The sequence below is a fragment of the Acomys russatus genome, chromosome 22 (assembly GCF_903995435.1).
Source record: "Acomys russatus chromosome 22, mAcoRus1.1, whole genome shotgun sequence".
Taxonomy (NCBI): Eukaryota; Metazoa; Chordata; class Mammalia; order Rodentia; family Muridae; genus Acomys; species Acomys russatus.
This window is the reverse complement of record NC_067158.1, coordinates 54,646,489-54,659,203: the sequence shown is the minus strand read 5'-3', so window position 1 is coordinate 54,659,203 and position 12,715 is coordinate 54,646,489. Positions and strand designations below refer to the sequence as shown.

At 49.2% G+C, this 12,715-nt stretch overlaps 1 protein-coding gene across 9 annotated transcripts in view; it reads left to right on the top strand.

Moving 5' to 3' along the window:
* Apbb2 (amyloid beta precursor protein binding family B member 2) overlaps positions 1–12,715 on the top strand; it is a 315,732-nt gene that overhangs the window by 246,751 nt on the left and 56,266 nt on the right. For all 9 annotated transcript variants that reach the window (XM_051165209.1, XM_051165207.1, XM_051165208.1 and 6 more), the window contains one exon: positions 957–1,084. In XM_051165209.1, coding sequence (XP_051021166.1) covers positions 957–1,084 — 128 coding nt within the window. The remainder of the gene's footprint in view (positions 1–956; positions 1,085–12,715) is intronic.

Genomic DNA, 12,715 nt, shown 5'->3' with positions numbered 1-12,715 from the left:
TCTGCTCTTGAGGGAAGGCTCTGGGGCATTCTGCGTCCCAGCTACAGACACTGGCCACAGCTTAAACACTATCCTGCTGTCTGCCTGCCCCTGCACTCCAAGCGTGGCAGCTCGGTCAGTCTAGGAACCTTTGACATCATTCTCAGGAACTATACCAAGAGCAACCCATCTGTCCCTTTGGGGCTGGAGCCCCTCCACCCACGCCCCCAACATGAGGCCTCATGCTCAACTCAGGCTGGTTTCTCGAGCTTCCGTGTGGCCGCCTGGGAGCTGCCTTCTGGAGAGTGCATCTTTCAGCCGCCCAGCAGACGGTTAATAGCTCTTTTACAGTGTGCAGGAGGATTGCACAGGGAAGAATAAAGCTACATAAGCTAGCGTGCCTGCCCTTAGAGAGCCAACCTGTGTGGAGAGAGAGGGCACACACCCTACAAATCCAAGCCGCAGCCAGCCGAGCCTCCCTCTCGGGATTAGGGCAGTGCCCGTTGCAGCCTCCGCATCAGCTCTTGGGCAACTACTTAGCCCTCAGCCTCAGTGTGCCCAGCTGCTAGTTGGAGAACGTAAGCCAAGCTCCCACAGGGGAGTTGAGGGTTCTAAGCACCTCAGACATTCGTTGTAACACCTGACATTCAGTTAACAAGCACGAGGAAGTAGGGAGAAGCACTGCAAAGCTATGCCCATCCTTTGCTGGCCACATCCCATGGACAGAGGGTGGGAAAGGGGAGGAGCTAGACATCGCTGTGGGTCAAGGAAGGGGAATGCGTCCTTAGCTTGAAGGGTGGTTAGGGGGGAACTGCCAGAGACTGGGGGCATGGGGGGTTCATAAAAGAAGATTCTCTGGCATATTCTTGTTAGTGATTTGTCTAGATCCAGAAGTGTAGTTAAAGATAAGAACTGGCTAGAAAGCAGGCTGGGACACGTCAGATGCAAGGCCTCCATGTTTTCTCATTGACTCCCAGGGCAAAGACATGTATCTGATCCTGGAAAACGACATGCTCAGCCTGGTGGACCCCATGGACCGCTCCGTGCTACACTCGCAGCCCATCGTGAGCATCCGCGTGTGGGGTGTGGGCCGAGACAATGGCCGGTGAGTACCGGGGCCTGTAAAGCCCAGCGCCGAAGTGTGATCTCATAGCACCTCTCTCTGTAAGACTCAACAGAAGCGGGTAATAGATGTGACAGACCAGAGTGGGTCTCCACTCCTCCCCGCGCCCACACCTCCCAAGCTGTCTCAGCCGTTTCCTCCTTGGCTTCTGTCCTTTCCTCCGCTCTGACTCCTGCCTTGGCGTCTCCATGCTTCTCCCTCATTTTATCACGTTTCCAACTCATCGAACAACCTGAGCCCCTTTACTTCTCGCTTCTCCCCGTTCTTTTCTCTAATCAATGTCACATCTCTTCACAGGAGGCTGATTTGAAAGGATGAGGTCACCACAAGCCTAAGCCCTCAGTTCTTAAGTCATGAGGATAAGGGGCCTGGGTTTAGCTAAAGCTTTTTTTTTTTAACACTTAAAATGTTTGGTTATAACAATTGCATTCCATGTGTGTGCTTTTATGGACTTCTACTGAAAATGCGTTTCCTCAAGTACTGTGAATCTTCTGTGCTCCAAGGTGACAGGAAACTGATGTTCTGATTTTCAAGCCATGTCACAGCTAACTTTAGCCAGCTTTGTACTCGGACCCCATTGCAAAGCAGCCCATAGACAGAGTGACATGCAGTTGATGTTTTCCGTTGTAGCCTATTTTTGGCAATTCCCAAGGTACAGGGGCATCTTCTAGCATTTTGGGTCAAACAGTTGGACATTGAAAAGGGACAAAATTGCTACACAAGTAGATAAAACTCACAGGTGTCAAAGAGATGTCTCTCCTGTCCTTTGTAAGGGGAGGGTTCGCCTTGTCTCACACAGCCCTTCTGTACATGAAGCACCAGTGCGTCTGTTAGTCCCTCACCAGTTCCACATCCTAGACCAGAAAGGAAGGATTGTGGCTGAGTATTTGACAGTCAGGGAACAAGCATTTATGCTGGAAGCAGATGTGAGAAAGAATTCTTCCCGGGCGAGGTGGCGCACCTCTTTAATCCCAGAACTCAGGAAACAAAGGCAGGCGGATCGCCGTGAGTTCGAAGCCAGCCTGGACTACAAAGCAAGTCTAGGATAACAAGGGCTACACAGAGAAACCCTGTCTCGAAAAACCAAAAATGAAAAAGAATAGGAAAAAAAAAAAACAAGGAAAGAAAAACCAAACAAACTAACAAAAATGAAAGAAAAAAAAAAAGAATTCTCTGAATATTGATTGGGTTGAACCTTTCTGGGAGCAGAGCACGTCTTTGAGCTATCCATACCGCAGTGAGGAGTCCCAGTGCTGTTGTACCAGAGTTCTTGCCTTCACGCCGGTGAATAACTTTTACAAACAAACTCTGAGGTAACCGTTACTCATCTACGAAGGCGTGGTACCTCGGTAGAGAGCTCTTACTTTCCTGATTTCTGTCCCCTATGACTATCTGAACAGCAGGAGCCAAAGTAGAAGCTATTATATATCTGCACGACTAGAAATGTGCACGGGTCTGTCATTTGTTTTGGTTTTGTTTGCAGTGGTGCTTGACCGACGGCCCCAAGCATGCCAAGCAAGGGCTCTATCACCGTGGCACATTCTTAGTCCTGTTGTGTATTTTTGAGGTTAGATTTTACTGATGCAAGTTTTCAGTCTACACTGTTTCTTTAAAAATAAATCCAACCATATGCACAAGAGAACATGATTTGGGTTCTAGATGGCAAAGTTGTCCGAGCTCTTTGTGCCTCGTCTTCTCTCATCTGAGAAACAAAGATCCTGACGGGGACAACAGAACATGTGTATGTGCGCCAGCCAGTGTGTATAGTAATTAGCACAGTGATGAAAACATGTAAGTGGCTAATGAATATTTACTTTTGATTTTTTTTTTTTAATGCAACATGTACTTAGCAGATGCAGCTAATTACATGGCTTCCATTTCAAAGCGCTGTGGGTGGGGAGGGGCAAGTCACACTTCCAGTGGCTTCAAGGATAGTTCATCACAGGAGATAGTGGATAAGAAATGCTTGCAAGCCCTGATGAGTTCAGTTGACCTACTGAGCAGGAGCCCCACCTCCATCCCCACCCCCAAAGAGCACAGTGTAAGCCCTAGACCGTTAGGGCTTCCATATGACTCTGTGGTTAGGGGTGGGGGTGTCTTTGAGCCTGATACCTTTTGGAGTAATGAATCAAGAAGCAAGTTTGCCTCTTAAAGGTTCTGTTTCTTCCCATTCGTCCCCTGAGCTTTTGTGCCCTGAAAGAAGGAGCCTTTGTATTTTGGGTGTGTGTATGTATATATATTTAACTTTCCTTTGCCTTTGATTCTCTTTTTCCTTAACAGCAATTTACAAGAGCAAATTCAATTTGTAATGCTGTAAAGGAAAGGGGTTTTCACTTTGCATGAATAAAACATAGCAGTGTTTCATTTTGCTGGGGGAAAAAAAAAAAAAACAAGGCCATTTCGCATTTCTTTTTTGTACCTTTCCCTGCTGAGAAAATGGCATCTCTTGGTGGGCGGCAGGGGGGTGGGGTCGGGGGGGGGGGGGGGGGGGAGGGGTTCTTGATGTGGTTAAAATGAGTAAAGACCTGCATGTGCCAGACTGAAAGGGCACAAACCTTCCCCAGCAGCACATTGCACCCCACTGAGCCGCGAAACCTCTAGAGTTTCTGCAAGTGGTTTGGGTTTGGTGTTTTTTTCTTAAGGCATTCAAGTGACTTCATTTTTCCTTGGAACTCCTTGCATAGTAGTTGTTTTCCTTTGGATGAAGTAGCTGTCTGGGGGCAGTGCATGATGAAACCCCGCCCACTGTCTTCCTGGGCTGTGTGAGCTGGGGTTGCCTCTGGTGTTGGCTCTTTGGGGTTTGCTTTTAGGGTTTCAGTTCTGGCTGCAGCCTTGCCCTGGCTTAAGCAGGGGTTCCTTCTTTGATAGGGTTTTGTTTTTTTTTTTTTTTAACCCATTTACTTTACTGCCTGGCAAAGTAAGGCTGCCTCTTCTGAAAGACCCCTGAAGGGAGACCCTCACTCAAGCCTCAGTATGGCGCGCACCCAAAAACACACAAACAACTGTCTTGCTGTAAACACATGAGGCAGTTTATTGGCGGAGCTCCAGGTTGACACGTATCTCATGCAGGAGACAGAGGGGTCGACCCAGAAGCCCAGGAGCTTAGGGTTTATATGGACAAAGGTCGGGGGAGAGCAGGAAGTTTTGGCGCGGCCACACACGATTGGTTGTTTCAAACATTTGAACATCAGCAAATTGCATAGGCAGATCTGGGGTAAGGTCAGACTTAATCACACGGGAACAGTCCTTGGTCCCTGTTCTTCTCGGAACCCGAGGGTAGATGCTTATCTGAGCTAACGACACATCTGGTTAAACTCAAACCTGGAACATTGTGTGAGGGCCTCAAGGGGGGATTAAGCAAATACCATAAGTTCGGATGAGGGGTCTTGGCTCATTTCTCACTCGACCATGTCCGGTACCTGTTTCTCTCAGGAATTTGTCCTTGTGTACCCTCCCTATCTTTTACGGCCAGCTGGTCCCTGGAACACTCAATAGGCCTTTGTCTCCTAGCTCCGCATTCTTTGTGACTTATCATCTGGGGCCTTGGGCTAGCAAACCTGCCAACCTGCAGTCTCAACTATTTGGGCTTATGAGTTAGAAAGCTCTGCTGTTCTGGTTGCTTTAATGCTAATTAACAATTCTCTTTCATTCCCCTCTTTTTCTACTGGATAATTCTAATCTTAGAATATCTGTTCTAATTTTAAGTATTATTTTATTCTAGACTAAAAGATTCAGACTCTGTCGGGGTCTCTTATCAATCGGTATTGTTGTCTTAGTCCCAGCAGCTGAACAGCACTAATTTTATTTTTAATAAGAGCAAATAATCTATTTGCCACACACGGGCCAAACATTAAAATCAAACATATCACCAGCACTGGCCTTGCTAAAGCAGAAAATAGAGTAGTCATCCAGGGGGACCGGGTGAGCCAGGACTCGAACCAACCTTGTTGAGCTTTTATGTCCTTCTGTCTTTTATCCAGCCTTTTTTTTGTTTTGTTTTGTTTTGTTTTGTTTTGTTTTTTTTGTTCCCCTCTTTATTGATCACCTCCCAAGTCTGTTGCATCGGGGCATGAGGGTTGTTGTCCTGACTTAGGGTCGAGTGTGCAACGCAGATGCAAATTAAGAGGATTATTAGTCTTTTTCAGGATCCATTCATCTTGACTAGTCTCAGGAGCAGCCCTTTTCACATTGAAGCATGGACCCAGGTGGGGATTCTCTCTACCTTAACGGCAATTGGAGCCGTTAACAGTACCAGGTAGGGTCCCTTTCACCGAGGCTTGAGATTCCCATCTTGGTGTCTCCGTACCAAGACAGCGTCTCCAATCTCGAACTGATGAGGAACTGTAGGATCTCTAGCGGTGTAGGCGTCTTTCAGCTGTTCCCAAAATCTCGCCTGATCGTCTCGAGAGCCTTTAAATGGGCTAAAAGATGGGTGGAAGGCACAAAACTGTCATCAGGACACGCTACACTCTCTAGGGTTTTAAACAGTCGTGGTGGTGCACCAAACAGTATCTCAAAGGGTATCAGTCCCAACGGTCCAGGCATGTTCCATACCCGGAACAAGGCAAGGGAGAGAAGGGCTGTCCAATCACCCCCGCCGGTCTCTAAGGTCAATTTTGTTAAGGTCTCCTTTATAGTTTTATTCGTTCTTTCTACCTGTCCTGAGCTCTGGGGTCTATAAGCACAATGTAATTTTCAATTTATCTCCAATTGTCTGGCAAGTCCCTGACTTACCTGGGTGACGAAGGCAGGCCTGTTGTCCGACCCAATTACTTTAGGTATCCCGAACCGGGGAAGGATTTCTTCAAGTATCTTTTTGGCCACTACATTCGCCTTTTGTGTGTGTGTGGGGGGGGGGGATGCCTTGACCCACCCCGAGAAGGTGTCTATGAAAACTAGAAGGTATTTATTACCATATCGGGCTGGTTCGACTTCAGTGAAATCGACCTCCCAATAAGTTCCAGGTTGATCTCCCCACAAGCGCTTTCCTGCACAGTGTCTGCTGGACCCGGCATTAGTGAGGGCACAAGCCTTGCAGGTTTTTACCAGACCCTCTGCTGTCTTTTGTAGTCTGGGGATGTGATAGGGAGACTTATTGACCAGTTCTGTCATCTTCTTGGGCCCTAGGTGGGTAAGGCGGTGTATATTAGCCAGGTATTCTAGCCCCTCTTCTTCTGTGAGGATCCTTTTCTCGGGAATCTCCTCAGCCTGTTGGGGCATAATCTTAGCTATTAGAGTCATCGGTTCTTGTGCCGCCTCTTTGCCCATCTGGTCAGCCCTTTGGTTCCCCCTTTCTATGGGACTGGTCCCTTTTTGATGTCCTTGGCAATGGATGATCGCCACCTTGCGGGGCAAATGGACAGCCTCTAACAAACTAAGAATTTCTTTTTTATTTTTAATGTCTTTGCCAGCTGAAGTCAGCAGCCCTTGCTGTCTATAAACTGCTCCGTGGACATGAGCTGTTGCGAAAGCATACCGGCTATCAGTGTAGATATTGATAGCCTTTTTGTCCGCCAGTCTTAGAGCTTGGGTCAAAGCAATAAGTTCAGCTTTTTGGGCCGATGTTCCTTCTGGCAAACTGCTGGCCCAGATGACAGACTTCCCATCCACTACCGCTGCCCCAACCCTCCGCTTACCTTCTACCTTGAAGCTACTTCCGTCGGTGAACCAAGTTTTTGCCCCAGGCCACGGCCGGTCAGTGAGGTCTGACCGAGTCCCGGTTTCTTCAGCCAGTATCTCTTCACATTGATGTACTGGGGTCTCACCAGCTTCGGGTAGCAAGGTGGCAGGGTTAAGGATGGCGGGCGGAGCGAAAGTCACCCGCTCTGTCAGCAACAAGCTCTGGTAGTGGGTCATCCGGGCGTTGGTCATCCATCGATCTGGTGGTTGTCTGATAATACTCTCGAGGGCGTAGGAGGCCACCACTGTCACATTCTGGCCCATGGTTAACTTATTGGCATCCATTACCAAAACAGCTGTTATCGCCCGCAAACAAGAGGGCCACCCACTGGCCACAGGATCCAGTTTTTTTGACAGATAGGCACTGGGCGCTTCCAGGGTCCTAGAGTTTGGGTAAGGACCCCCCTGGCAACCCCCTTCTGCTCGTCGATGTACAGAGTAAAAGGCTTGTTCAGATCAGGCAGTGCTAGGGCAGGGGCTTGTAGCAATGCCTTCTTGAGGGTCTCAAAAGCCAATTGATGTTTTTTAGTCCAAGTGAACGCCCCCTTTCTCTTGTTAGAGGGTATAACGGGGCTGCCAGAGTGGCGAACCTGGGAATCCAAAGCCTGCAGAATCCCGCGGTCCCCAGGAATTCTCTTACCTGGCGAGGGGTGGTTGGGGTCGGGATCTGATTCACTGTCCGTTTCCTGGCTTCTGTGAGCCACTGTTGTTCATCTTTCAAGGTGTTGTATCCCAGATATGTCACTTCAGTCCGGCACAGTTGTGCCTTCTTGGCAGAAGCCCGATACCCCAACTCACCTAACTGAGCCAGGATTTTCTGAGTCCCAAGCTCGCATTCTTCACAGGTCTCTGCAGCCAATAGGAGGTCATCTACATACTGTAGAAGAGTCACCTGGGGATTATTAGTACGGAAAGGGGCAAGGTCCCAATGTAAGGCTTTATCAAATAGGGTGGGGGAGTTTTTAAACCCCTGGGGCAATCTCGTCCACGTAAGCTGTCCAGTTCTTCTGTTTTCAGGGTCTTGCCACTCAAAGGCAAGCAGGGATTGGCTGTTAGGGTGCAATCTCAGACAGAAGAAGGCATCTTTGAGATCAGGTGGCAGCGTTAAATCTTCTCTGGGTCTCCTTGGCCCCTGCCTTCTGTTGTCGCCCAGGTCCCCTGTCTGCCTAGGCCTGCCTATTCCCTGACGCCTTCCTTCTCCTACCACTGCGGCCAGTATTCTCGTCAGATTCTTCTCCTGCCTTTTTTCTTTTCTTTCCTCATCCTTAGCTCTCTCTCTCTCTTTTCTTTTTCCTCATCTTCAGCTATTTCTTTCTTTCCTCTTTCCTCATCCTTAGCTCTCTCCTTCTTTCCTCTTTCCTGTTTCACTTCCTCTGTCTCCTTTTTATGATAAACTTTCTCAGTCTCCTTCACCACATCCCTGATGGTATAATCTTGCAATCTCTCAGTGCGCTAATGCGCTGTAGTTTCTTCCTAATATCAGGTGCTGACTGTCTAATGAAAGCCATGATTATGGAGGCTCGCTGTCCCTCTGACTTAGGGTCAAAAGGGGTATATCTCCGGTATGCCTCCATGAGCCTCTCTAGAAACACCGAGGGGGGCTCGGTTGCTCCCTGCATGACTTTTCTTACCTTCGCCAAATTGGTGGGCCCCTCTGAGACCTGCCACCAGAGCCCAGCGGTAAATGGACAGCCGTTCCCTACCTTCTGTGTGTTGTAGTCCCACTGAGGACGGGTCAGGGGGAATCCTTCATCTATTTCGGCCAGGATCTGGATGGGGTGTCCAGCGTCATCTCGGATATTTTTTCGAGCCTTGAGGAGAATTCTTTCTTTCTCCTCGGTGGTGAATAAAATCTGCAGAAGCTGCTGACAGTCATCCCAATGTGGGTTGGTAGGAGAACATCAGGGACTCTATCAGACCTGTAAGTTCCGTAGGGTTCTCTGAAAAAGGTGGGTGGTTAGTTTTCCAATTATAGAGATCAGAGGAAGAAAAAGGCCAATACTGTAGGAGTTGTAACTCATTTTTTTGCCTGTCTGGGCCGGCCCGACAGCACTAAGGGGCAGAACCACGGTGGAATCAGACCCCTCAGGGGTTGCTCTACGGCGGCTCTTAGTGCCTGCCGAGGGTCCCTCACCCATGGCCCCAGAAGCCAGGGGCGGGGCTGAGGTCGGGGCTACCAGCTGGGGAACTCAGGGTTATGGTGGGAGCAGGGGCATGGGCCATTCAGGGGGTTCTGCTATGTTAGGATATATTTTAGGGATGGACTCCGGTGGTGCGCTGGGCTCGCTTCCTCTGCTCTGCCGTGGTTTCGATTTCTCTTCCGTGGCACCTTCTCGCACTGCCAAGACTCAGAAGCTTGGTGGGCGAGGTGGGATGAAGGGCTTGACCCACGGGGGAGGGTAATGGGCCAAATCTTCCCACACAGTAATGTAAGACTGTTGGTCTGGATGCCACCCTGATCCTTCCTGAAAAATAACTGCTCTGACAGCTCTAATAGCAGGTAAATCAAAAGTCCCTCAGGTGACCAGACCCCATGGAAAGTCGGCTGTTCTGAGGTGCAAAAGGTCTGCCAGGGTCCTTTCTTAACTTTTACGGATAGATTATGTCCTCTTGCCCTAACGTCCGTCCAGTGGTCCAAAGTCAAAGATAAAGGGTTCGTCACAGTCTGTCCCATTTCAAAAAACAAGAAGCACAAAAACAATATAAGCACACAAGACACTATCACATCCAAGCACACTCGTCCGCGTCTGGACTTGTACAACCAACTGAACGCAAGTTCCGATGGGGTAGGCTTCCGTACCTTCCCCTCAAGAAGGAGCACTCTGTCTCCTTCGTCCCAAAAAGAGGCAGTCAGGCTGTCCTGACTCCGCTTCACCCTTAGGATGTCCCCCAGGGTTGCAGCCTGCAGCCCTAGCACATCTGCCTCCACAGCCTCTGGGTCCTTACAGCCCACAGCGGCAGCTGCCAGAAACTGAAACCAAGACACGAAATCAGCAGCACCGCATTCAGACACACAAAACTCACACAAACCTACCTCCAAGGGGTCGTTGGGGGTCTTGGGTGGTCACGCAAATCCCGGATGAGCCCCCAAAATGTAAGACCCCCGAAAGGAGACCCTCACTCAAGCCTCGGGATGGCGCACACCCAAAAACACACAAATGACCGTCTTGCTGTAAACACATGAGGCAGTTTATTGGTGGAGTTCCGGGTCGACACGTATCTCATGCAGGAGACAGAGGGGTTGACGCAGAAGCCCAGGAGCTTAGGGTTTATATGGACAAAGGTCGGGGGAGAGCAGGAAGTTTTGGCGCGGCCACACACGATTGGTTGTTTCAAACATTTGAACATCAGCAAATTGCATAGGCAGATCTGGGGTAAGGTCAGACTTAATCACACGGGAACAGTCCTTGGTCCCTGTTTTTCTCGGAACCTGAGGGTAGATGTTTATCTGAGCTAACGACACATCTGGTTAAACTCAAACCTGGAACATTGTGTGAGGGCCTCAAGGGGGGATTAAGCAAACACCATAAGATCAGATGAGGGGTCTTGGCTCATTTCTCACTCGACCATGTCCGGTACCTGTTTCTCTCAGGAATTTGTCCTTGTGTATCCTCCCTATCTTTTACGGCCAGCTGGTCCCTGGAACACTCAATAGGCCTTTGTCCCCTAGCTCTGCATTCTTTGTGACTTATCATCTGGGGCCTTGGGCTAGCATACCTGCCGACCTGCATTATGAGTTAGAGAGCTGAGAGCTCTGCTGTTCTGGTTTCTTTAATGCTAATTAACAATTCTCTCTCTCGCTTCCTTCTTGGCCACCCACGCCAGGCTCCTTTAATCACAGTGAGACAATATGGAGACCCCCAGAGTCGGAGGCTGTAAAGGAAGTTTTGAGTTTTAGAGGTCACAGCAGCCAGGCTGATTGTGTTGAGCCCTCATCACTGTGTAAAGGAGGGCATCCTCAGGTATGTGGATGCCACTGAGGCAGATGACCAGAGAACCACTGCTCATTTGGTCTCTGTGGGCCCGCCAGGACATCATGGCAACAGTAGGTGGGAGGGCCGTCACGTCCCTGTTCCAGAGGCCTGTGCTTTAAACTCAGCGTTTTTACACCAGGGAAGCACCTTTCTCCTTATTCTCTAGTAGAAGTGTCATACAGAAACGAACCCAATCTCTCAACCTAAGGGAACATTAGCAGAGACTCCTGTCCTCTTCCAGTGACAGACATGTAGCCCATCTTCTAGGATGGGGCACCAAGATCCTGTCTCCATTGGCCAACGGCAATCGAGCCTGCTAAGCCCTCTTGTTTCCCCGCGAGGAAAGGTGGGAGATGCGACTGTCAGGGTTTCCGGGGCATCACGTAAGGTATCTATAGGAGAAGGGGCTAGAGCATCGGTTCTCAACCTGTGGGTGGCGGCCCCTTGGCAAGCGTCTGTCTCCACACACATTTGCATTATGATTCGTAACAGTAGCAAAATTACCGTCCTGAATCAGCAACAGAGTCATTGTATGGTTGGGGGTCACCACGACCTGAGGAGCTGTATTAAAAGGCTGCAGCGTTAGGAAGGTTGAGAGTCCATGGTGTAGAGACAAGTGGGAGACTGTTAGATGAAGGGACAGGCCCTGTTTGCACTCTGGACTCCCTCTCTCTGAGGCGTTGTGCTGCGGTCTACACGGTCATTTAGCACAGTTGCTGTTGGGAAGAAAGAAATGGGGCCAGGGTCCCACCATGTCCCCATGTGCTTATATGGCCAGAGTACTTTCATCCAGGCCCTACCTCTTAAAGGTCCCGTCTCCTCCTGGCCCGTCTGTAAGGTGAACACCAAGTCTCTGCATGGGCTGGGGGTGTGGGGTGTGGGGTTATGTATCAGTTTCCTTCATGGAAATACATTCATGTGAAACACTCTTTGGAAAAGGCTGCTCAGGGTTGTAAACTCATTCGTTTACATTAGTGCTAACACTAAATTGCTGGGGTTTGTTTATTAAGAAAAATTTGATTGCATCCAATAAATAATGATTGTAAGTGGTGACCCCGCTGGGTGTGCTCTAATGGAGATTAAAAAAAATCTCCCCATAATTAGTAGCAGCCGTCAACAGCGTTATGTGCTCGAGCTTGCTGGTCCCTTCTTATGCGGGTTGCCCATGTAGCCTGTGAAACGATGTGAGTGTGAATTGTACAGCAGACCGTCTCTTCCTGGGAAGTGCTTTACGTACCTCTTCCCTGATTGTGATGGCTAATTATAATAAGATCTTTGTGTGTTGCAGATCATCCTGAAACTGTCGATGATCTGTCTTTGGCTTAGTTGTTTTATCTGGCTTTGATCTATAGGAACTTTTTAATCCAGCGAATATAGAGTAAAGGATTGTGCTAGGTGTTCTTAGTCTCCCCAATGGATTTTACCAATGACTTTGGTTCAAGTTGCTTTTTATGTGTGTTCCTGTTTCCAGTTTTGCTGTTCTGTTTTGGTGCCTTTTGAAAATGCTGTTGACTTTTGGTTGGATCTTGACAATACTGCGATAATTCAGTTAGGAAGAAAACAAATCAAACAAAACAACTCCAACTGACCCCCCCCCCATTCTTTTGCAGCACTAGGTACTGGATCGTAGGCGCGCGCGCGCGCGCACTACACAGGTACACAGGCCGCACAGGCGCGCGCACACACACACACACACACACACACACACACACACACACACACACACACACACACACACACACACCAGGCTAAGCAAGCACACGAGCTGTATCCCCAGCCCTCTCTCCACTTTTTCCTTTGGAACTCGTGTCAGCTACTTGCTCAGTTACTGGCCTTACGCTCGCTCTTCGGCCCAGACTCCACTCCTGTCTGGCTGTGCCCCATCAGCCCCACAGTCTGCTCTACTGGGAGAAGGGGTGTCGGTCAGCTTTCTGTCACTGTGACAGACTGCATGAGATAA